General features: G+C 48.0%; 2 protein-coding genes and 1 long non-coding RNA gene across 9 annotated transcripts in view; 1 reads left to right on the forward strand and 2 right to left on the reverse strand.

Annotated features, from left to right (window-relative positions):
* TASOR2 (transcription activation suppressor family member 2) overlaps window positions 1-4,234 on the forward strand; it is a 67,406-nt gene extending 63,172 nt beyond the window's left edge. For all 7 annotated transcript variants that reach the window (XM_079992097.1, XM_079992096.1, XM_079992102.1 and 4 more), the window contains 2 exons: window positions 775-889; window positions 3,316-4,234. In XM_079992097.1, the coding sequence (XP_079848223.1) occupies window positions 775-889; window positions 3,316-3,319 (119 nt within the window). In that variant the 3' untranslated portion in view covers window positions 3,320-4,234. The remainder of the gene's footprint in view (window positions 1-774; window positions 890-3,315) is intronic.
* The window catches only part of LOC307225326, a 325,653-nt gene that overhangs the window by 84,882 nt on the left and 216,393 nt on the right, over window positions 1-24,378 (reverse strand). The window lies entirely within an intron of this gene.
* Window positions 5,946-24,378, reverse strand: part of GDI2 (GDP dissociation inhibitor 2) — a 29,704-nt gene continuing 11,271 nt past the window's right edge. Inside the window, exons 2-11 of the mRNA XM_079992817.1 lie at window positions 24,150-24,257; window positions 21,099-21,198; window positions 18,433-18,567; window positions 16,690-16,888; window positions 14,881-15,012; window positions 13,416-13,515; window positions 11,181-11,352; window positions 7,591-7,735; window positions 7,197-7,251; window positions 5,946-7,097 (exon numbers count right to left, since the gene is read on the reverse strand). Of these exons, the coding sequence (XP_079848943.1) occupies window positions 6,942-7,097; window positions 7,197-7,251; window positions 7,591-7,735; window positions 11,181-11,352; window positions 13,416-13,515; window positions 14,881-15,012; window positions 16,690-16,888; window positions 18,433-18,567; window positions 21,099-21,198; window positions 24,150-24,257 (1,302 nt within the window). The 3' untranslated portion in view covers window positions 5,946-6,941. The remainder of the gene's footprint in view (window positions 7,098-7,196; window positions 7,252-7,590; window positions 7,736-11,180; window positions 11,353-13,415; window positions 13,516-14,880; window positions 15,013-16,689; window positions 16,889-18,432; window positions 18,568-21,098; window positions 21,199-24,149; window positions 24,258-24,378) is intronic.

Genomic DNA, 24,378 nt, shown 5'->3' on the forward strand with positions numbered 1-24,378 from the left:
CCCCACTACTTACCCACCAGGGAGACCCCCAGCCAGCCCCTCGCCCCGCCGCCCGCGGCCATCTCCTCGCCAGCTGCAGCGCCGCAGTGGCCTCTTCTTGCGGCCCGAGTGAGAGAGCGGCGTCCCTGCCCTCGCTGCCAGCCTCCGCGGCTCTCTCGGGCTCCAAAAGTTGCCGCGCGCGCGACCCGCCCCCTCAAGCAGCTGCGCCTGGGAGGCTCCGAGGGGCGGAGGCAGCCGGCTCCGAGCTTGGCTTCGCGGGACCGCCTCCTCTGCAGCGAGCCCCAGACTGGACCGAGTGAGCAGAAAGCCTCTTTGCCCGGCCCGCAAGGCAGGCGAAAGCTGCGGGACCGGACGGTAGGCAGCGCCGACGGGGCGCGTCTGTTGGAGCCCTATCTGCAAGCAGGCAGGAAAGGCTGTTCGCGTCGGTCACTTTTTAGAAAGGCAGAGAGCCTCCGCCGGAGTGCGGACCCTAAAATCTGGGTCGGGACCAGTAAAAAGGACGAGAAGCTCGCTTCCTCGCCCTTGATGCCACGGGCCACATGATGAGGTCTGGCGGGCCGGATTCAGCCTGCAGGCCTTGTGTTTGACACCCGTGCTTTAAGAGGAGTTTCACAAGGCCAAAACTGATCAAGCATTTCCCCCAACCAACTCCATCCCCACATACCCAGAGTTGACCGAGCTCCCTGGAATTATCTCGTTGAGAAGCCATCTCACGGCGTTGTATATTTTGCAGAGGTAGCAGCAGTAACATCTTTTTTCATTTGCTCCTTATAGAGAAACCCAGCGCTAGCCGAGAGGCCATGGAGAATAAGGGGATCCTGGTGCTGGATGTAAATACTTTCGTTGCGACGGCTGAAAGTTTGGCAGCACCGTTTAGAAGTGGCTGTTGGTAAGCGGGAAGCCACGGGGGTCGTTTTTTGTACGGGGGAGCAGCGCAAATGGAGAAAACGGGAAGGCTTGCTAACACCAGCCTTAGAAGGCGGGCGGATTTCATGAGTGGCAGGCGTTGTGAGCACTCCCTATTCTGCCCCTCTCCCTGCTTTTTTTTTAGACCGGGGGGGGGGGGGGTTGGAACTGCTTTCAACCAAAGTCCACAGTCCCTTCTGGGCACTGAATGGGGTGGGCGGGGCCAAATGCAAAAGTGGGAGGAGCAAGAGGGATGATCACTTTAGGGACACTTTGCAGCCAGACCAAAACGCTTTGGGATGTGCAAAGCGTGGGCTGGGGATAAAGAGCCTGTGTTGGGGATGAGTCATAGGATCACAGAGCCGGAAGGAGTTCTGAGGGCCAGGTGAAGAAGTTTGAAGAGGCAGCATTTGACCCCTGGCTCTGAGCACAGGGTTTTAGAGCAATATTGCTTACATGAGTTGGTACAATGACCCAGAGTGATGAATCAGGAAGGCCCCGGTTGGTTCAAACCCCACCTCTGCCTTGAACTCCAAAGGGGGCCCTGAAAGCACCCCCCTCCCTCTGCTCCTCCCCATATTTGCAATTTGAGGTTGATAAAATACTGAGTTCCCTTACGATTATAGGGGAGGGGGCAACCTTAGGAGTCAGCAGATATCGTTGCTCTCACAGCATCCTTATTGAACATGAAGAAGAGTTTGGATTTGATATCCCGTTTTATCACTACCCAAAGCAGTCTCAAAGCGGCTAACATTCTCCTTTCCCTTCCTCCCCCACAACAAACACTCTGTGGGGTGAATGGGGCTGAGAGACTTCAAAGAAGTGGGACTAGCCCAAGGTCACCCAGCAGTTGCATGTGGAGGAGTGGAGACGCGAACCCGGTTCCCCAGATTACGAGTCTACCGCTCTTAACCACTACACCACACTGGCTCTGGGAACTGGAATCTCAGCGTCTGGTTGCTCACCCCACCTCAATAAAGTGCATGCATGTGAAATGCTTTGAGCACTAAAGCACCATAAAAATACTAAAAATATCGTCCTTGTTTCTGATGCCGCACTGCGAACAGAACGGTTGAAGGGCTCCACCTGGTGGTCTGTGAAAGACCTGCACCCACAGCCCAGTTTTTTTCTGCCTCTCTTGTGTCTCCAGCCCAGGTTCATCTTCATTACTTTTTCCATTCTGTGGCGCCTCCTCCAAAGAGCTCAGTGCAGCATACATGATTAGCCCCTGCTGTTTTATTCTTGCAGCAGCTATGGGAGAGAAGGGGGCTGGCCGAATGTCAGCCAGTGATCTCCCGGATTGACGGATATTTGAACCTGGATCTGACATCCACTTCATCTGCTTGTGGATGTTTTGATGATTAGAACACCTGCAGTATATGCATATGAATTACCGTATTTTTCGCTCTATAGGACGCACCAGACCATAGGACGCACCTGACCTCCCCCTCTCTGCTCAGCGCCCCTTCAGCGTAGCGGCAGGAGAAACGGAGCCCCTTCTGTTTCTCCTCACGCTTCGCTGAAGGGGCGCTGTGCAGCTCTCCCTCTCTGCTGAAGCCAGGAGAGTCTTGCTTTCCTGGCTTCAGCAAAAGGAACCCGAAGCCTTCGGAGCGGAGCGTGAGTTCCTGCTGCGCTCCGCAGGTTTCAGATTCCTTTCGCTGAAGCCAGGAGAGTCTATCCCTGAAGCCTGGAGAGTGAGGGGTCGGTGCGCACCGACCCCTCTCATTCTCCAGGCTTCAGCAAAAGCAACGCGAAGCCTCCGGAGCACGGAGGGAACACTCCCTCTGCGCTTTGGAAGCTTCGCATTGCTATCGCTGAAGCCAAGGAGCCTGCATTTGCTCCATAAGACGCACACAAACATTTCCCCTTAATTCTTGGAGGGGGAAAAGTGCACCTTATAGAGCGAAAAATACAGTAGGTTTCAACCAAGGTTCCCAAACTTGGGTCTCCAGCTGTTTTTGGACTATAGTTCCCTTCATCCCTGCTAGTTAGGGATGATGGGAACTGTAGTCCAAAAACAGCTGGAAACGCAAGTTTGGGAAACCCTGATTTAAAATAAGGCAGTGGGCTAGTTGTGATGGAAACTTTCGTCTGGAGGGCCAGTTTCCCCATCCCTGCTGGAGATGTTGAGTTGAAAGGGGAAATGTCTGTGCAACAGGAGACACCTCAAGGATACCAGCAAGCAAGACTTTGACAACTGAGATGCTGCTAGAAACAAAAATACTGTTTAAACTCGGACCAAAAGTGTACTGTATTATTCTCCCCCTAATTCAAGAGGATGTTGAATGATGGCAGACCGTGCCTTTTGTGTAATAACATCTCCTCCCTGCTCCGTATCAGTTTGCCATTTTGAAATACACAGCAGCATCAAGAGTGGTCCTTACTGTGATGTGTGTCCCTTTATTTTAGGTAGCCGAGACAGATGCCTTCCTGACCCTCCACGGTCCTGGCGCAGAACGCTGAACAAACCTGTTCAGTCCCAGGAGAGAAATTATTATTTTTTTCTGCTTCCTGACTTGCACAATAAAAATTGTGCCTTGTGCATAGGATGTTTTCTTTCCTTGTTCTTCCCCACTCCATCCTTGAATAGAACGGTAGCTGTTTTATTTAAGGGCTGCTGTTTTATTTAAGGGCTGTAGAGAAAAGTCGTCTTTATTTAACCACAATGTGGAAAAACCTTGTAAGAAAATTATTTGTGTTATTATTGATAGGAATTGTCTAGCATAGGAAGAAGCGTTATAATGACTGGGTTGTGCAGCTAATTATAACTATCATTGTGGGGTGGGGCAGGGGAGGGGAGGGGTGGGGAGAACCTGTGTTACTTGAAGGTTTAGGAATCAGTCTGTTGGAGACAGTTTTTCCAGACATACGGTACCTAACAGGCTCCATCCACCTGGAGCTTCACTGCTATGCTTTTGGACACTGGCTCAGATTCATTTAAGCAGTGCAGTGGCAAAGCGGAATTGAGTCGCAGGTGGATCGTGATTGGTGTACTTAAATCACAAGCAACTTGGGGTCTGGTTTCCCCTTTTTAAAAATCACATTAAAACAAGTTACTGTGCAATGAACGCTACCTTTCAAGGTTTTTTTTATTCATCTTTTGCTGATGGGTATTAACCAGTAACAAGCAGAACTCCACCCCCCACCCCTTGTAGATAGCAGAGTTTGAATTCTTGAATTAAAAACCTCCTTTCCTCTCTGAACTATTTATGGTGTTGCAATAAAGGGCCTCCCCGGATTACAGCACCGACGAGAGGCGGAAATGTTGTATCTCTTTGCAGATTTTTTTTTGTAACTAACATTTATAAATAAAGCTGGATAAAAAGTTGTTGGCCTGACTCAATGCAACGTCAAATGGCTGGGAGGGTGACAACCGCCTCAGACTCCAAAGTTGTGGTTCATTGTTAAGTGTAAAGTGGTTTTTGCACTGGGGCAAAGAGCTGCAAACTTGCCAAAGCAGAGTGTGGTTGGCAGCAGCTAGACAGACAGCAATTTTGAGCCAGAGGTTGTTGATGAATGAAGGGGTCAAGCCAGTATATGGCAGCTGTGGAAAAGGCGAGTTCCAAGGGATCAAAAAATGCTGGCATCACAATGTCCTCTGGGGCAGCTACGGTTGGAATTTATATTTGACTACCATAAAATGTGATAATGGCATGGGCAGTCTTTTCTGCTATCAACATCGACCAGCTTCACAGGGGCATTCTGTTTGGTTTGAGCATTGCATTGCATTGCAGCAAGGCTGAAATTCTCACTTCAAATCTGTCCTTAAGACCCGGTTCTTCCAGAAGGTTGACGGTCAGCTGGCCTCAAGTGCTAATCATTCCCCCAGATTCACCACTAAGCTTTCTGCAGAGCAGAGATGGGGAAACCAGTCTCACTCACATTAGGACTCCAGTTCCCATCAGCCCCAGGCAGCAGAACCAGTGGTCAAGGACAATGTCTAGCGACATCTCTGCTGTAATAGTCCTGTCAGAATTTATCAATGTTGTGTCTACCTAGGGCAAATCCTGAGACTTGGAAACAGTAATATTGATTTGCACTGGGAAATGTTCATAAGCCTATGATTATGAACATGTTCATAAACTTCTGCAAGCATCATTGCATCCAGAGTCTTCTCCAAATTCCAAGAGGGACTAGCTAAAATTACTGAAGCACTAGGTGACATATATGCCACCGCAAACTGGTTTAGTGGTTACTGCTTCTTGGCAGGTGGCAAGGAGAGCATGAATGCGCTCTTCAAAATTCTCAACTGCATTGAGCACCATTTGGTGAAAAGGAAAGGAAAAATCCAAACGATGAAAACTAAGCTCCGACCTTACGCTAGTGTTTGTGAGAGCGAGATGGACCTTGCAAAACGTTCAAGCGGAAAGTAAAGCCGATAGAAGCCCCCCCAAAACATCGGAAAGAATGCCACCAGCTCTCGGTGCAGAGTATCTCCCTGGCAGTCTTAAGAACTAAGAGGTTTGTGTTAGGATATAGTTCCATTCCACCATAAAAGGGTACAGGCATGACTGTTGTGTGTTACATGTCTGTTTACTTCCAGCGCTTGCTGGGAAGTTCCGTTTGTATATTGCTTTTGCTTTTAGCTGTTTTACTGGAGACGAAGGGAAGCCGACATGTTTTTTCCTGCTGTTGAATAAAATGCTGTCTCCCTGGCAGTATCCCAACAGTTTGCAGGATCCACAGCTGAGCTCCCAACTCTGTATATGGCTAGTAGACCATTTTTGTTTTTCAGTGCTTCATCCGGACACCAAGAACAAAGGTGATGCAGCTAGGAGGTGGTTCTTAGCAGGTTTGCCTACTCTGAGACTATCTGGAAATGATCTGCTATGGGCCAAGAGACAGCAGGACCCACCCTTTGGGAGAGCCCAAAGTCTCCTTACTGCCTCAACCCTAGACCACTTCCCCCAACCCATTTGAGAGCCAACTAGGAACCTTGCCCTCAAGTCTTACCAGGGCCCTGTGCATGCCATCTACAGAACCCCGTGGGGCAAAGGGAGAGGGCGACTGAGAGGTGAAATCAGACCACAGCACGGAACTCGTTTCCAGAAGTTGGCTTTACTTGGCAGTACAGAAGTCATCTAGAGCCTTCCCCACCAGACAGAAGCAGCCCCACAGGCTCCATCAAATCAATACTGCAGCGCAGTTTGGTCCACTTTGAGAAGCCAGACGTGGTACAGAAGAGGGGAGGGAGAGGGGGGAAGAAAAATACTTGCACAAACACAGACACAACCTTGCCTGCTTTGGAGTTTCATTCTTGCACCAAGTTTTGTTTTTATTAGTTTTATCGCCTTGAAAACACAAAAAGCCTTGCGGCACAGTTGTGTCCCGACAGATGTAAATGTTTTGAGAAGCTTTTAAGGAGAGGGGCGGAGGTGGGAAGAGAGGGGCTCAAGGGGAAGGAGGAAGAGGACGACACCAGGTGAAAATCCTGCCATGTGGCTGCAGTTGCTGTGGGCTTTGGCCATAACGCAGCTTTGCGATGAAGTTTAAGACTGGATGGGATGAGTCTCCTGGGCAGAGAGGGAGCATGGCAGAAAAATGAGGAGGTCAGCAGGGCACCTCTTGCTTTCACTGGAGCACAGATCAAAAAGGAAAGGGTGGGGGGGTGGAGAAGGCAGGGTGGGAGAGGACTACAAAGGGGTCAGGAGAAAGTGAGGCGGGTGTTAGGGGTTTGGGCTTGTGCACCCCACAATCTAGGTCAGCAAGGGAACTTTTAGCATCTGCTCATCCTTTAGTCAAGTTAGCAACAGTTAAAAAGTCAAGGGCGTCAGTATCTGCCAATTTTGACACAGCAACCTCGTTTAAAGAATAATTAACACATGATTATATCCAAAGAGGGGAGGAGCGTTTTCACCAGTGCAGGACTCTCTTTTTCTTTTTTTTTCAATCTCAGGAGATATGATTACAAAAAGCAGGCTTTTACAATATTGAACTTCGTACGGTGCTCGCTTAAGTCCCTCTGTGTATACGTAACACACACCCCCAACACCAGCCAATTTAGATCTCTAAGTTAAGACTTAAAAAAGCACCCGTTACTGCTGGTCCTCCTCTCCGTAGATATCGTTCTTCTTCCGCTTCATCTCTTCGAAGTCAAACTCTGATCCCATCATCCTCTTGTAAATGTCTTTGATGTCATCACACGTCGTCTCAAAGTGGGTGGTGGCGTCGTAGGTGCGAGAAATAAAGATCTAGAAGAAGCAACAAGAAAAGGGGTTTACTGCCAAAGCTTTCCCCTTCCGTCCCACCCACCAGGGCGTGTGGTCTTTTGCTTCCCAAATCATACAAACCTGGCTCTCTCTGCCCAGGTCAGTTGGTGCAAACAGGTCACAGACGCTAACAAACCTAAGGGAGATGAGAAAAGAAAAATCACTTTTAATGGCGATTCTGAAAAAAACTTAAGGGCTGGTCCCAGAGAGGTTGGAGCAAACTTATTCTCTCCTCCTCTGGGAACTAGGACCCGAACTAATGGCTCCAAGTTAATAATAATAATAATAATAATAATAATAATAATAATAATAATAATAATTTATTATTTGTACCCCGCCCATCTGGCTGGGTTTCCCCAGCCACTCTGGGCGGCTTCCAACAAAGATGAAAAGTACACTAAAAGTTACAAAAAAAGGAGATTAAACAACAGAAATAACTTTGATGGTAAGAGCTGTTTGGAGCAGGGGAACTTACTTCTGCTCAATAGGCTCCAGGAGCTCCAAGGCAGGCTTGATTTCCTTCTCCGGGTCGTTCGTCTCCACGGTAGTGCTCACAATGGCGATGTACTTCCCTTGCGCTGCCACGTTGTGTGCGGACGAGATCATGCAGACATAGATGTCTAAGAGAGACAAAAGGGGCAGGAGTCAGGGGGCTTGAGCTGCTTCGCCATCCCTGTCACAACACATGGCTGAATTAAGACTTGCAGCAGAAACACAACAGGATGCTGCAGCCCAGGCTCTGTAGAGTGTGCCCAGCCCACCAGAACAGGAAATCATCCCAGAAGTATCTGTTAGGAGAGCTCTATACCGTATTTTTCGCACCATAGGGCACACCTGACCATAAGGCGCACCTAGTTTTTAGAGGAGGAAAACATGAAAAAAAATATTCTGAATCTAATGTTGTACTAAACTATTTAAAGCAGCAAAGTGGGTGGCTCCTGTCCGCTTTGCTGCTTTAAAGCGAGCCTCAGAGGAGGGAAGGAAGGGGAACCATGGCTTATCTAAGTCCAGTTAATAATGCTGAGCCTGATTTTATATGCATCTCAAAGCCCTTGAGATATATACATTATAATGACAAGCTGAGATAGGCCTCCTGCATAGGAGGAGGGGAGGAGAAGAGAGGGAGCCATCATAGCTCAATGGGGAGAGCATGGAGAAGATCCCAAGTTCAGTCCTTGAAAGCTTCTCCAGGTAGGACTGAAGGTGTGTCTCCTGAAACCCAGGTGAGCCTCTGCCCATCAGTGAAGACAAAACTGAGCTAAATGGGCTCAGGGGTCCTGAGGTGGTACAGGGAAGGTCCCTCTGTTCCTGTTTAAATTAGCCCTTTCTTCAGAACCATGGGGACTACAATCTTAGTTTGTTTTTAAAGGGAACAGCTGTAACCTCAGTGGCTTTGCATGCAGAACACCACACGTTCAATCCCCAGGCTCTCCAGGCCTGAAACTCTGGCAAACTGCTACCAGTCAGTGTTGACATTACTAAGCTAGATGGAGTAGTGGATCCGACTCCTCATAAGGCAGTTTCCTAGGTTCCCATTAATGCTTCAGATCTGGGTGTGAGGCCTGCTGTCACGTTTAGTGTGGCGAGGGTGGTTCTTTGCACATCTGGAAGATGACTGTGTCACCTCCCATCACCCTCTTGAAGGTGCTTTTACAGCTCAGGGAAAAGGGCAGGCAGCCATGTGTAGACTGTAGCATCCTGAATTAAGGGAGGGATTCCCCTTGCAGCCAAAGGGTTGTTGGAGGCCACCACGAAAGAGCTGATCTTAAGCTTGAAACCAGGACTTGCTCTTTAACCGTGCTGCTCCTCCAGTTGCCAATGCCATCCATGTAACATTGTGTGAATATCAAGTGTGGGTTGTGTCCAGGAACCTGGGAGGATTTCTTTCACATGAGTGCATGTTTCCGTCTTTAAATAAACAGCCCATGCAAGTTTCCAGCTCTTATGGCCATGCCTGGCTGTCTCAGTGGAAATCTGGGGAGGCTGAGGTGGACTTTCCAGTGGTCAAAGTCTTCCTGCCCAGCATCTATTTCCTGCCCTCTTTCCCCACTGAACCCCCGCACCCTGCTTCAAAGCAAGCCACGGAGGGGATTCCCTCCGCTTTGAAGCAGGAAAGTGGGAGAGGAGCTGCTTACACGAGTGTAAGCTGCTCCCCTCCCACTTTCCTGCTTCAAAGGGAGCCCGGGAGGAGGGAATCCGCTGCAGCCTCGAGCAGCGAGAAGGATCCATGAGTCCCCTCCTTCCCTCCTCCGTGGTTGCTTTGAAGCAGGAAAGTGGGAGAGAAGCTGCTTACACGGGTGTAAGCTGCTCCCCTCCCACTTTCCTGCTTCAAAGGGAGCCCAGGAGGAGGGAATCCGCTGCAGCCTCGAGCAGCGAAAAGGTTCCATGGGTCCCCTCCTCCCCTGTTGCTTTGAAGCAGGAAAGTGGGAGAGGAGCTGCTTACACAGGTGTAAGCGGCTTCCCTCCCACTTTGCTGCTTCAAAGCGAGCCACGGAGGAGGGAGGGACCAACGGAATCCCCTTCCCTCCCTCCTCCCCGGCTCAGCTCAGCAGCCGCGGCTCTTGCTGGGTTTACAATGAGCCTGAAGGAGGGACAGACGGCAGTCCCTCCTCCCTCCTCCCTGTAAACCCAGCCAGAGCCGCAGACACACGCTATGCAGCTCTTGCTTTAAAGGGAGAGCTGCGCAGAGCTTGTCGGCAGCAGCGGCTCTTGCTGGCTTTACTTTTTAAGGGGGAAAAAGTGCGTCCAATGGTGCGAAAAATACGGTAAGTTAGCAAGAGCACTGATGCAGCCGGAAGGATCCAGACTCAAGCATGTAAAGAGCTCTGCTTGGACCCTCAAATCTAGACCGAGGTGTTAAGTATTAGGGATTTTATCCAGTAATAAGTCAAGTCCTATTGAGTAGCACCAAGAGATCTATTAAAACTCTTCCGTTCCAGCTGGTCATTACAAGAATTCCCTAACTAAGAAACAGTTCCAGAGTTTGCTTTTCCTCCTCCCTCCCAATCTCTCTCTTTTTTTGGTCACAAACAGGAAGTCTAAACTGTTTTATTGCTGACATTTGCAAGCAGCCCTGGAAGCCTTTTTTCAACCGAAGATTGTGTCAAAAATGCTTCACGTAAACACAAAATATAGATAACATGAGCATTCTCTGAAACAATACAGTAAAGAGAAAATAACTTGGAAAAAGAGTCTGCCCAATGAAGAGGCAGAATCCTGAGAAACATGTTAACAAGAAGCCGAACCACTGCTCCTAATCCAGCAATTTCTACAAAATCCAATTATCCCGAAAACAGCTTCAAAAGGATAATGATACAAAGCTTTGCTCCTCTACAGAATTACCGTATTTTTTTGCTCCATGAGACACACCTGACCATAAGACACACCTAGTTTTTAGAGGGGGAATGCAAGAAAAAAAATATTATTTAAAGGGAGCGCAGAGCAGAGCCTGTATGCATCCCAGGCTCTGCTCAGCGCTCCCTTTCATGAGCTGCGTCACTGACGGGCTGCCCTTCTCCTTCCTCAGGGAAAAGCCCCCAAGAGCCGCACACACGCTCTGCGCAGCTCTTTAAAGGGAGGACGGCTCTTGGGGGCTTTTCCGGGAGGTGGGGGAAGGGACTGAGGGGCTAAGCCTGAAGCTAGAACAGCAAGAGGGATCACTGCGCAGTGATCCCTCTCGCTGTTCTGGCTTCTGGGATAGCTGCGCAGCCTGCATTCGCTCCATAAGACGCCCACACATTTCCCCTTACTTTTCAGGAGGGAAAAGGTGTGTCTTATAGAGCGAAAAATACGGTACGTATGTCTGGGCTACCTTGGTCAATGAAAATGGCTGCGGTCTTCCAGGAAATGTCTAATCCCAGAAGGAATCTGCTGGTTTATGCCACCTGTCAATCTCACCTGACTTAGTAGCAGTCTACTAAATAAGAAGAGAACCATCAACACACCACTCATTTTTTAGCAGTTCCTACTGGGGTTTGTCTTGAGTGACTCGTTCTTGACACATCAACAAGAGAGGCTGCAGGAGCCGTATGCCTCAAGCGAACCGACCTCATCTTCCAAGCTTACCCGATTTCCTGTTAACCTGGTTCTGGGGAATGATTATCTGGCACGAGTTGGCATCGTTGGTGTTCTTGATTGGGTGGCTCAAGATACAGATGACCCGGATGACTTTGCCGGCCTTTTTCACTCTCTCCGGGACATAGCTGGGGTCGCAGATGAGCTGCTTGCAGCGGGCAATCTGCAGGGGAGGAGGCACTGGTTTAGGGGGCCTTTTGTTTTCAAATGGACTGGATGTCAAGGATTATCAACAAGAATACTGCAAGAGTGGCTCAGCCAACGCCTGTCCGATACAGCTGCCACACCCCATTTGAACCAGGCAGAAGGCCTTCTCGGCAGTGGTACCCGCCCTGTGGAACGCCCTCCCATCAGAGGTCAAGGAAAGAAACAACTATCTGACTTTTAGAAGACATCTGAAAGCAGCCCTGTTTAGGGAAGTTTTTCATGTTTGAAGTTTTACACTGTTTTTAGTCTTCTGCTGGGAGCCGCCCAGAATGGCTGGGGAAACACAGCCAGATGGGCAGGGTATAAGTGATAAAATTATTATTATTATTAGTCATCTTCCACTCCCCTGAAGGGGTCAAAGTTTGCTCCAATTCTGCTCTGTTGGGAAGGGCAGTGAAGGGTCAGTGACACAACCAGCCTCCTCCTGGGCCCTGCTGCTTCTAAATCTGTGCGCAGGAAAGCTACTTTTTAGTAAGCAGAGTGAAAAAGGATGAAGAAATGTTTCGGCAAGGACAAGGAGTGCCTTGGATAGTTTTTCTCCCCATCCTTTGCCCACACCAAGACTCTAACCAGGGGTAGGCAACCTAAGGCCCGGGGGCCAGATGCGGCCCAATTGCCTTCTCAATCTGGCCCATGGAATCAGCGTGTTTTTACATGAGTAGAATGTGTGCTTTTATTAAAAATGCATCTCTGGGTTATTTGTGGGGCCTGCCTGGTGTTTTCACATGAGTAGAATGTGTGCTTTTATTAAAAATGCATCTCTGGGTTATTTGTGGGGCCTGCCTGGTGTTTTCACATGAGTAGAATGTGTGCTTTTATTAAAAATGCATCTCTGGGTTATTTGTGGGGCCTGCCTGGTGTTTTCACATGAGTAGAATGTGTGCTTTTATTTAAAGTGCATCTCTGGGTTATTTGTGGGGCCTGCCTGGTGTTTTTACATGAGTAGAATGTGTGCTTTTATTTAAAGTGCATCTCTGGGTTATTTGTGGGGCATAGGAATTTGTTCTTTTTTCCCCTTCAAAATATAGTCCGGCCCCCCACAAGGTCTGAGGGACGGTGGACCGGCCCCCTGCTGACTCCTGCAACACCCACCTGCCACAGCAGTTGATAGGCATTGACATCGCATAGTCAACCCTCCCTCACCACCCAACATGTCCTAGGGCCTTTTCAATGCTCTCTCTCTCTCTCTCTCTGTGTGCGTGCATTGCGCACGTATGCTTGTGCTTTCTATCAATAGTTATGCCCTCAGCAGTCTCAAACCAAAGCAGCCTTTTTCTCAGCTTTGGGTCCCTGGATGTTCTTGGTACTACAATTCCAGTCATCCCTGACCACAGGCCCTGCTGGCTAGGAAACAATGGAAGTTGGAGTCCAACCACATCTAGGGACCCAAGGTCAAGAAAGGCTGCCCTAAAGACAATAACATCTCTCCGGCTGACAATAAAGACTCAACTTAGCTAGGAATGCTGCAACAAGATTACTCAGAGGGAAGCATTAAGCAGGGCAATACATCAACACCAGCATCTATAGATGCCAACAAGCACCTTCCCCAACTTGGTGTGGGGAGAAAGGAGAAGAGGAACACAAAGGATGACCCCAAATTTCTATCAGTTATGCTTCATGATGTTCACAGATGAAGTTTCATAAAGTTTCAGGGAAGCAGCCATGTTAATCTGTTGCACAGAGAGCCCAGGGTATCCTTCTGCAGAACAAAGAACCCTGTGGAAGCTTGAATTCCCATGACGTAAGTTTCTGTGGGGCACAGCCCACTTGTCCAAGCTGCTATAAAGAAGGGGGAGGCAGGGGCATCCAGAGAAGTGAGACTTAAATGACTCCATTTGTGTTAATTCTGCCACCAGTTTGGCCAAGGGTGATAACTGCATTCAAGCACAAAACCCAACTGGCACCTGCAGATCTATCACCTTGGAGCTTTTCAGCCCTGTTTTCACATCCCAGCAGAGGAGCCAGCGAATGGCAAGTACGTTTTGAGCGGAAGAGAAAAACAAAGCCGCATTACTGTACCTCCCCTTCCGATTTCACTCCAACCACTTTGCCGTTTTCTATGACGATCTCTTCAATCGGTTTGTTCAGCATGTAGGTGCCTCCATAGATAGCGCTTAACCTGCCAAGGAAGTAACACAGCTCAGAGTGGTGCCGGCGATGCCAGAGTTGCGGGTTCGAACCCTGTATGGAACAGCTGCCTATTACTGCATTGCAGGGGGTTGGATTAGAATTCAGCCTTTCTCAACCTGCGGGTCCCCAGGTGTTGTTGAACTACAACTCCCATCACCCTAGCTAGCAAGGCCAGAGCTCAGGGATGATGGGAGTTGTAGTCCAATAACATCTGGGGACCCACAGGTTGAGAAACACTGGATTAGATGATCCTCGGGATCTCTTCCAAGCCTGCAATTCTATGATTCTATGCCCAGCTGGTCAAGTGAGCTGATCACAAGTTCAGGCAGCTGAGACCCACAGTCCTGCCAACAGCTGGGGCGGGCGGGCTATGGAAGGAGCATGCAGCCCCCCCCCCTACACAAGGTCCCACACCCCCCATTAAAGCACGGGCAGTGTATCCAAAGTATGGAAAATTGAACTCAAAAGGCAATGGAGAAGCTCTTTCCTAGATTGGCTTATTGGAACTGGAAGGCTTTGACTCTGCGATAAGTTTGGAAGCCCCGTGTTTGCCAGGAAAAGGAATTTGAGCCAGACAAGGGGAACAATGCCTTTACTCTCAGGCAGGGGTGTAGGTAGCTGCTCCAGCACCCAGAGCGGCGGGGGCCAGGTGAGCTGCGCAGGGGGGCGCCACATGGGGGCGGTATGGTGATTGGCACACAGGAGTGGCACGCCAAGTTGCCCACAGAGTCTGCCTGGCAAGCCCCAGGCTGCCGTTTTGGGCAGCGCCGGGCCCCGAGCCACCACATCACTCCCAGGAGAGATGCGTGACTCAGGCGTGCTGCAGGTCAGGCCCCGCGCTAAGTGCCGACCCCCCTCAAAGATGACACCCCCCCCTTCCTACGCCCCTGCTTGCAGGCAACTCTGCTGGGAGGGTATTATACCATGCCTTGGTCTTTAGAAATAAAGGGCTTGGGTTGCACAGAGTGGCTGTACTGAGGACTAACAGCAACTCATTCCCTTTCTCTCAGTTTTCACCGCGCATGTGGCTGTGTGCTCCAGCCACACGACTCACTGAGACCCCCAAGCCTCTTATGGGTCAGGCAATTGGCTTTGCACACGGGTCCCACGCAACCCAGCCTCTCGCTGAGGAGGCCCATGGTAAAGGCAACAGCTGCCCATTGATTTCCCAAGGGAAAATCCTCCCAGTGGCAGACAATTCCTTTGCCAGCTGGATGTCGATTCCATAGAAAAATTAAGAGGGGCCTGGAAGCAGAAAGGAAGGGAGCCCCAAAGCCTACGAGTGCAGAGAACGGATAGGCAATTCAGTGGAGCCACTTGCCAAAAAGGAAAAAGGAAAGAAAGGTTCTCTCACCTTGCAAATCCTTGGGGTAGCTCTCCCAGGCCATAAAGGGGATACAGGTAGGGGCTTTTGCCGTATCTAGCCAGAGACTCACTGTACAGCTTAATCCTGTTGATTGTTTCTTGGCAGGGTTGGTCTAGGTAGCTGAGTGGAAGAGGAGAGTTTATATAATGAGGATTAGCTTTTCAGACACCTGGCTTGATCACTGCCTTTGTGCATTTCTCTGCACTTCTATGTCTAAAGAGGTTTAGTGATGAGAGTCTTAATGTTTTTAGTCTACTGTTATTTTAACTTAAGTCTTAAGTTGTTTTTAAGTTTTCTTAATAACCACTTTGGTTTACGGTTTTCTGTAAACTGCTTGAGGATTTTTACAGTCAAATTTTATAAATTTTGTGACATAAAATGAATCGGTTCCACTCTTCCTTTAGATGTTTCTCCAACTCAAGCTTCAGTTACGCACTGCGCTAGAACACAAAAGCCTCTCTTAAATTTTAGCACACAAGATGCTTCTCATGAGCACTTTTTAAAAATTACACATTTCTATACCACTAGATTGGGGGGGGGGAGAGAAATCTTGTAAAGTGCAGATCAGAAGAATATAGAATTGGGTCACGTGACAGTGCGAGCTGGTGTAAATAAAAATGTTTGAAGCTGGCACCCAAACACAGAAAAGAAACCTGCGTCGTTAATTCCACAATATAAGCCCTACCACGCTAAATGGTCCCTTTCTTCTGGCCAAACAGCTGTTCATGCTCCCCCAGATCTCAAAAAGAGGCAGGAACGTATGGAGAAAGACAGTCCTTCAGGTACGTTTTTTTGCTTTACATTACTACTACTATTACTAATTAATTTTGTATACTGTCCTGCAGGGCGGTTCACATCGTAGTAAAATATACATAATAAAACAAAAATAAACCAATGACCACATCACCCCAAAACACATTTAAAAGACCGTAGAATGTTAACCAGCCAAAGGCCTGAAGCAAAACCTTAAATCTGGTCCAGTTAACAAAGTACAGTGAGATTAACTGGAAGTGAGTTTTAAATTTCTTTTCTATAAATTTTATAATTGTTTTCAATACCAGGAGTATATATGATGATAATTATATTCTTATATCTTATAGTGTGGTGGTTTGTTTGATTTTTCTGTTATTTGTTTGTTTGTTTGATTGTATGTTTGTCTGTTTTTCATAAATGTATTTATTTTAAATTAATAAAGATATATTAAAAAAACCCAATTTGGTCCAGTAGCGTACAGACACAAGGAGAAGGGGACGACAGAGGACAAGATGGTTGGACAGTGTTCTCGAAGCTACCAGCATGAGTTTGACCAAACTGCGGGAGGCAGTGGAAGACAGGAGGGCCTGGCGTGCTCTGGTCCAGGGGGTCACGAAGAGTCGGACACGACTAAACGACTAAACAACAACAACAACAAAGCGTACAGACAAGCAGGGCAGATTCTTCAGTAGTAATGTCCCAGGTTGTCAACAACCAGCTCCTATCAACAGCCAGACTGCAATATCTTACACCAGCTGCGATATCAGGATGAGCCTTAGGGGCAGCCCCACATAAAGCACATTGCAACAGTCCAGTTGGGCCATTGTGGCTGAGCTGTCTCAATCCTGTAGCAGTCACAGCTGCTGAACTGGCCAAAGCTGGCAAAAGGGGCTTCCAGACATGGAGGCCACTTGAGCCGTAAGCCATGGAACAAGAAGCACCCTCACACTACTGCACACCTGTCTCTTCAGAATGAAACCCCACCCAGAACAGGCATCTCTCTCTCTCTCTCTCTCTCTCTCTCTCTCTCTCTCTGCCACTTACTCATCAGTTCTGTACAGTGCAAGGGCGTGGCCTGTGAAATCTATGACATCCTGGCCCAGGTCAAACTTCTTGTACACATCACGCATCGTGTTCTTCTTGGGATCAACACCTTCGAAAGTGCGGGCATCGTTCTCATCAAAGTTGGCAACGTACACCAAGAATTTCCGGAAGCGCCTTTTTTCAAACAAGCCCATCAGACCTACAAAACAAGGAGACAGGTCAGAAAACAGAACCTTGTCCGAAAGTTAGGCTGCAAACTTCTTCTGGATCCACAAGAGGGGGGGTTTCAGCACCAACCTGGGATAAGTTACTGGACTTGCATTTCAGCAGCAACACTGCTACAGTTTAGGTAAGCATCGAAACTCAGGCACTGTCGGGCCTTCTCCAGTTTGGTTTCCACAACTACCTCTCCTCAGAAGACACCCAGCTAAATTTGGCACATGGTTTTCTCCCTTGCCCACCAGCAAACATGCAGAAATTTAAGAGCAGCTATCTGCAAATATACTGAATCTGCACCCCTTTTTTTTGGCCATTACAGTCTGTTCTCACAAAAACTGCCAGGCCTGATCTGGGAATGCATGTCAGTGTGTTTTCAGACCAGGAGCGTTGCTCTGCTATTGTCAAGCTCCAGAGCAGCGATTCCTTCTACCAGGGCAAAAATAAACCTCATTTGAAGGCGGGCTGATTTACCTCACAAATCTGAGCATGGGGCCGTAAACCAAGTGAGACCATTAGCGTTCCTAGTTGAGTACTCTATACCAGTGTTCCCCAACCTTGGGCCTCCAGCTGTTTTTGGACTACAACTCCCATCATCCCTCGCTAGCAAGACCAGTGGTCAAAGATGATGGGAATTGTAGTCCAAAAACAGCTGGAGGCCCAAGGTTGGGGAACACTGGTCTATACCAATGAGGAAAAGCGGCCCAAGAGCTGAGGCAGTACTCCTTCCTAGCTCTGCTACTAGAGAGCTTTCAAGTTACTAATTGCCAGGGGCTGGACTTGGGGCCTTATGCAAACAAAAGCAAGTGATTTACCACCAATTCTTAGGCCCCAAGCCTCAGAATTATTTGAAGGTGTGAACAGGCATGTAATAGGAGTGACCCATAGTCACAGTACTGAGACAAGTGCTGTTAGACTGCAAAAAGCTTTTTGAAATTTATTATGGAACCATTAATATGCAAGATAGTGATTGTTCTAGCATAGATATTTCATTATAAGCCTCACTATAAGCCAAGTTTATGAATGGCATTAAGGAGTGCAGATTGGGCCCTCTGACTAATAATTGCTGGGAAAGTGAATGAGAACCAGACCTTTGAACTCATCCCTGTTTTCTATGTTGTAAGAAGTGAAAAAAGCATTATTCTTAAACATGGCACGCTAGGAATACTTCAGCTAGCCTGCATAGACATAAAGTTCTCATATATTCAGTTGGTATATTCTTATGGTACAGAAGCATATAAATATTTTTTATAAATAAATAAGAATCTGTCACACAGATCCATCCATTTATGGTGAAGCTGTACCAGTGAATTCAAGCACTGCAAATTCAGTTTAGTGCTTATAAGTTAAAACCAGACTCGGTCTTTTGTACTAATTTGTTCTACACTTTTGAACAAAGCTCCGGTGCATATCCCTCAAAAATTTCTGAGGAGCACAAGAAGTTTGAGCGCAATAATTTTGGACTCCGTATCTTAGAACTCTGGTGGGGAAAGCCAGAAGAGTACTGTGAAAGCTCCATCTCCTTACTGGATGCCAGGGCTTCTGCCTCAGTTGAAGGGACTTTGTAAATCTTTCCTCCCTTGTAGACGAAGCTTCCTTCAATCACTTTGAAGTCCAGGTAACGAGTGACTTCTGTGTACAGCAACATCTTGACCAGCTGGCCTGAAACCAAAGCAAGTTTAATGAATACGAGTCAGCTGGAGGCGACACAAGTGAAGAAGATACATTTAAAGACCCTGGATGACCAGTCAAACCATGTATTCAAACCATGTATACAGCAAGTCGGGAGGAGGGGCGGACGAGAGCCATGGCTCCTGTCCGCCCCTCCTTGCTCCTCCCGGCTCGCTGTAAATCAAGCAGAGCAAGAGCCACATAGAGCATGTCAGCGGTTCTAAACTCTGCTCGCTTTACAGCGAAGTGAGAGGAGGGACGGACGGGAGCCACCCCTCCTCCTGGCTCGCTAAAACAAGAAAAGGTGAGAGCCTCTGACACGCTCTGCGTGGCTCTCGCTTTGCTTGCTTTAAAGCAAGACAAGCAAGAGCCGCGTAGAGAATGTAAACAGCTCTTGCTCTGCTTGCTTTACAGCGAGGCAGGAGGAGCAAGGAGGGACAGACGGGAGCCATGGCTCTCGTCCGCCCCTCCTCCTGCCTAGCTGTAAAGCAAGCAGAGAAAGAGCCGCTTACACAGCTCCTGTCCCGGCGTCTCCTCTTCTTGCTCCGGTTCCTGTGTCACCTCATTTGATTCAGAATAATTTTTTTTTTCCTTTTCCTCCTCTAAAAACTAGGTGTGTCTTATGGAGCGAAAAATATGGTATACGGTTGTTGGCACTGCTTACAAAACTACATGTGCTAGAGTTGCACAGGATTCTGGAACTTCAGCTACAGTACACTTGACAGTTTTAGGACTAAGAGAACCGAAGGTCTCGGCATGCTCTTTTTTTGTAAAAACAAAACAAAACCCAGCCCTGCAGATTAAGTGATTAAGCCCTGGATTTAGCTTAATTCAGAGATGGGGGACCAGTAGCCCCCCAAATCATCATTCCTGACATTTAGCTTCCTGGCTCATTCTGATAGGAGCTGGAGTCCAAAAACAGCTGGAGAGCCACAGCTGTTTCCTGCTCCTGCTTTAAATAAACAGTCATGGCCAGCTAGAAAAATTTAAAGCCCTATGCGGCCAAGGACCCACGTACCTGCGGGACCGCTTCTCCTGGCATGCCCCACGGAGGACCTTAAGGTCCACAAATGACAACATTTTGGAGGTCCCAGGTCGCAAGGTGGTTAGATTGGTCTCAACTAGGGCCAGGGCCTTTTCAGTACTGGCCCCGACTTGGTGGAATGCTCTGTCACCAGAGACTAGGGCCCTGCGGGACTTGACATCTTTCCACAGAGCCTGCAAGACAGAGCTGTTCTGCCTGGCCTTTGGTTTGGACTCCATCTGACCCTTATGTTTTCCTTCCCTTATGGTCCTTGATCTACGGGCTACTTCTAAAATGAGGCTGCATTTTAAATTGCATTTTAACCTGTATTTTAAATTGGTCCCATTATGATTTTACTGTAATTTTACTGGTGTTAGCTGCCCTGAGCCCGGCTCTGGCCGGAGAGGGTGGGGTATAAATAATTATTATTATTTTTTATTATTTTTTTTATTTGGGCTGCAGGCCACCTAGCAACCATGGTGGTTGCAGTGCACTCAGGGCCAGGCTAGTCTCCACAGCAGCTAGGAGCCTAACTAGGCTTGTAATGGAGAAGTGATCTGTGTTTTCGGCCAGGACCAGACTTCTCCGAGGATGGATGACACAGTGAGGCACTCTGCCTGCGGCAGCCCACACAAATAAGCATCTCTGTACTCCTTTGGAAAAGGCCATAAGGTGGTGGCTCTGATTATATAAGGATATATACTGCCCATTCTAACACAGACACTATGCAAATATGCAAGCTATGGCAGTGCATCCCTAGGACAACCAACTTGGAAGTAGGGGTGGGCAATAGCTGGTCTTCAATATCACAATATATTGCCAGCTAAACATTGCGATATATTGATATATCACAATGTCTGAAATAAGGGTGGAACGGTGTACAGTTGAACAGTAATTCTGAGCAATATATGGTTGCCAACGTCATGTTATATCACCAGCTAAACATTGCAATATATCAATATATCACGATATCTGAAATAAGGATGGAGCTATGTAGACACACTGGTTGGCTTCACGGTTATTCCTGCGTCATTTTTGCTGGTGCCTGCTTTTGTGATTCGCTGCCGGGGAGGGAAGAGCTGAGCTGGCTGAGTTAACAGGGGCTGCAGAAATCAAGAGAAACATTGGCTGGCTTCATGGTTTTTCCCACTTTGTGATTTTTGTAAAGCACACATACACGCACACTGATTTGCAATATATTGCCAAGTCAAAAATCATGAAACCAGTATCACGATATGGACTTCAAACTGGTTTGGGACAATATACTGATATATCACCCAGCCCTACTTGGAAGTAGTGCCTATAAGTTAACTGGGTCCCAGTACTGTCTGAAAAGGGATAAACCTAAAGGGAGGCACTAATATCTAACTCTGGGGAGGGGTGCTGGAAGACTGGCATGCAGAGGAGAGCAACCTATTCAGGTATTTATGGCATTAAAATAAAGGGAAGAAACCTGACGTTTTAGAGAAGGCCACCAAGGAAGATGCCAGCCACTCACCATTTGCCATAAGGAACTTGGGGATCAGGTCCACATTCCAGTCTCTTCCTCGGCCCATGGACTCCGGTGGAGTTCCCGGCAGGCTAAACCTTTTGTACAGCTTTGAAGACAAGAGGTTGTGTGGTTAGGACTGTGGTTATGCCTGCAGGAAGGTCTGTCAACTGAGAAAGTCAACTGAGTGCTTAAGAGCATGCAGAGGGTCCCCAGGCAAAGACTTCTAGCTCAGCTGAGTCCACCCAATTGTCCTGCATATCAGCTCTCCATCCCTAGTCCCAGATGTCATCCTGGGAATCTTGGGGGCACTCCTGGATGCACTGCTGCTGTAGGAGTACGTACCTTTTACCAGCTTCAGCTGCATACCAGCTACAATTGGATCGGGACCACTTGTGCCCTGCAGCGCATGCATAGGTAACCTCGAGACTGTGCTCTACATAACTTGGGACCGGAAGTTCCAGCTGGTGCTGAATGCATCAGCTTGGCTGCTGATGGGGCAGGCAGCTGACAGGATGGGGCACCTCTGCGAAAATCTGCACTGGCTACCCAGGCACCACCAGGCTAGCTTTGAGGTTCTTGTATTAATATACAAAGCCCTGAACAACCTGGGTCAGGACACCTTAAGGATTGCTCCATCACCAAGACCAGCCAGAGGACCACTGGGAAATCATCCATGTTTCAGAAGCACAAGAGGCTTCACACTGGCTCCCAGTACGTTTCCGAGCACAATTCAAAGTGTTGGTGCTGACCTTTAAAGCCCTAAACAACCCTGGTTAAGTATACGTGAAGGAGCATCTCCACCCCCATCGTTCTGCCCGGACAATGAGGTCCAACTCTGAGGCCCTTCTGGCGGTTCCCTCACAGGCAGCCCTGTTTAGGGAAGCTTTTAATGTTTAATAGACTATTGTATTTTAATATTCTGTTGGAAGCCACCCAGAGTGGCTGGGGAAACCCAGCCAGATGGGTGGGGTATAAATAATAAATTATTATTATTATTAACCACCTAAAAGTCAGGTATTATTATTCACCTAGGAGCCAGCTACCCATCCCAAGCTATGGGAGTCCCTTCCAGCAAAGCTTCAACAGATGTCCTCACTGCCTGAACACCTTTTTATGCTAAGGGGCCAATTCATTTACTGAAATATCCTTTGATGTGTCAGCTGTTTTGTTATTATTCTTTGTTGTTTCTGTGACATTTCATATTCTGTTGTATGGCTTGGTATTTAATATGAGTGGGGTGGTTAATTGTCACAAATAAATCGAGGGAAGGACATGGCTTAGCCTTAGAGCCCTTCAATATGATGAAAATAAACATTCTGCAAATGAAAGCTGCTGAAAAGACAAGATGAGAAACCTATGCAAGTTTCATATTTATGCAAGTTAGTTCCAGAATTTGGATTTGACGGGCTCCTTGCTGCTCTGCCTATACGGGAGTGCAGTGCTTGGCAGTACCAAGCCAGGAGCGTCTGGTATGACAGCCCTCCGGTTTAGAAGCTTTGTCCACCCCACCCCTGAGCCTTTCAAATTAGAGAAAAGCCTATCAGATGATCTGCAGACTAATGCAACCAGAAGCCATTTTATGCCAATTAAGCCAGATTTGCTCCAAGGAAAATCTGCCTATTTAGGATACTGAAGGCAAAAACGAACTTTTTCAGCAGCCTTGCTTCAGAATTACAGATTGAGAATAAATCCATTGTAGCAACTTGAGAATCTAGCATCAGCTGCAAATATAAGGGGCCCGACGTTCCAAGAGGGCGACACAAATCCTGTGTGTAAGCTAACTAAGTAATCAAGCTACCTACTACTTTGTGTTACAGATAGGTAGCCGTGTTGGTCTGCCATAGTCAAAACAAAATTAAAAAATTCCTCCCAGTAGCACCTTAAAGACCAACTAAGTTAGTTCTTGGTATGAGCTTTTGTGTGCATGCACACTTCTTCAGATAAGAATCTTATCTGAAGTGGTATCTGAAGAAGTGTGCATGCACACGAAAGCTCATACCAAGAACTAACTTAGTTGGTCTTTAAGGTGCTACTGGAAGGTACTACTTTGTGGTTCCAGAACACCTACTCAAATCCTGCTCCAGAGTGCTAGATGCAAAAGCCAGACTGTTACTGAGTGAGCGGGTCAGGGCTTGCAAAGTGCCATGCACAGAGCACCACGAGGGCCCACCAATTAGTTGATTGTTGCCGTTTCCAAAGCACTGTGAGTCTAGGGCTTTGCAGGTGCTGCCAATCAACTGATCAGTGGTGCCTGCAAACTCTCATTGGTCCCCCAGCTGTACCATTACCTGCCCTGCCCCTGATGTCATCAGATGTAGAGCAGGTGGGCGTGGCCTGACCAGAACAGCCTCACAGGGGAAGTGTGTAAGTTCTGGTGGGCCCAATTAGTTCTGCAGGGTGCAGAACTGCCCTGTTCTAGGACACATTCCACACCGCCACCCCCCTTCAATTCCCTCAAGAACCTACCTTCTTCCATGAAGCCTCTGGAATCACCCCTTAGGCTTCATGTTCAAGCATGACAAGGTTCGATACATGAAGCTGAAATAACACATGCCTTTCTAATTTACGCCATCTCTCCCCCACAACTTCCTGTTGTCTCCTGCACTGATTTATAGCCTGCAAGCCCCCTAGGTCCTCCTGGACTCTGCAGAGCTCTGCACAATGATGGAGGTCTATTACTTGTGAATGATGGTCTCTCTTCACAAGGATGAAGCACCAGGCAAAAAGGTCTGCAAGTGGACCAAATTTATATGAATCCCCCCGACTCCCTAGCCATGCCCCAGTTGCATCATGTGTTTTAAATCGGGGTGGATAGCCTGCGTTTCTCCTGACTCCCGCTTGCCTCTGCTTGCAGGGTCTGGGATGAAGAACTGTAGTCCCAACAATGCCTGGAGGAATCCAGGCTCCCTACCCGTTTTAACTGGTAAGCTTGGTGGGGCAGGGACAGAGTAAAGCTGCACCATGCACATGAATGCTGCTTTAGTTTTGTCTAATTTCGGCAGAGAAATTAAGCAGAGTCTGAGTATTCACAACATAAAGCTGTCTGGGGATACTCACATCTTCCAGGGGTGTAATAGATGCACTTTCACCTCCATAGTAAGCATTGCGATCCATGTGAAGAACTTTCTTCCCATTCACCGACATTATGCCAGACAGAATGCATTCCTGTGTAAGAGAGAAACAAGTGGCAACATTAAACCAAGGAAGCCCTCGGGTTTTCCTCTTTCATTCACAATCTGCCAGAGCTTCCGATGGAGGTGGCGGCAATGGGAGAACCGCTACCCTA

The sequence above is a fragment of the Podarcis cretensis genome (genome assembly GCF_951804945.1).
Source record: "Podarcis cretensis genome assembly, chromosome: 10".
NCBI lineage: Eukaryota > Metazoa > Chordata > Lepidosauria > Squamata > Lacertidae > Podarcis > Podarcis cretensis.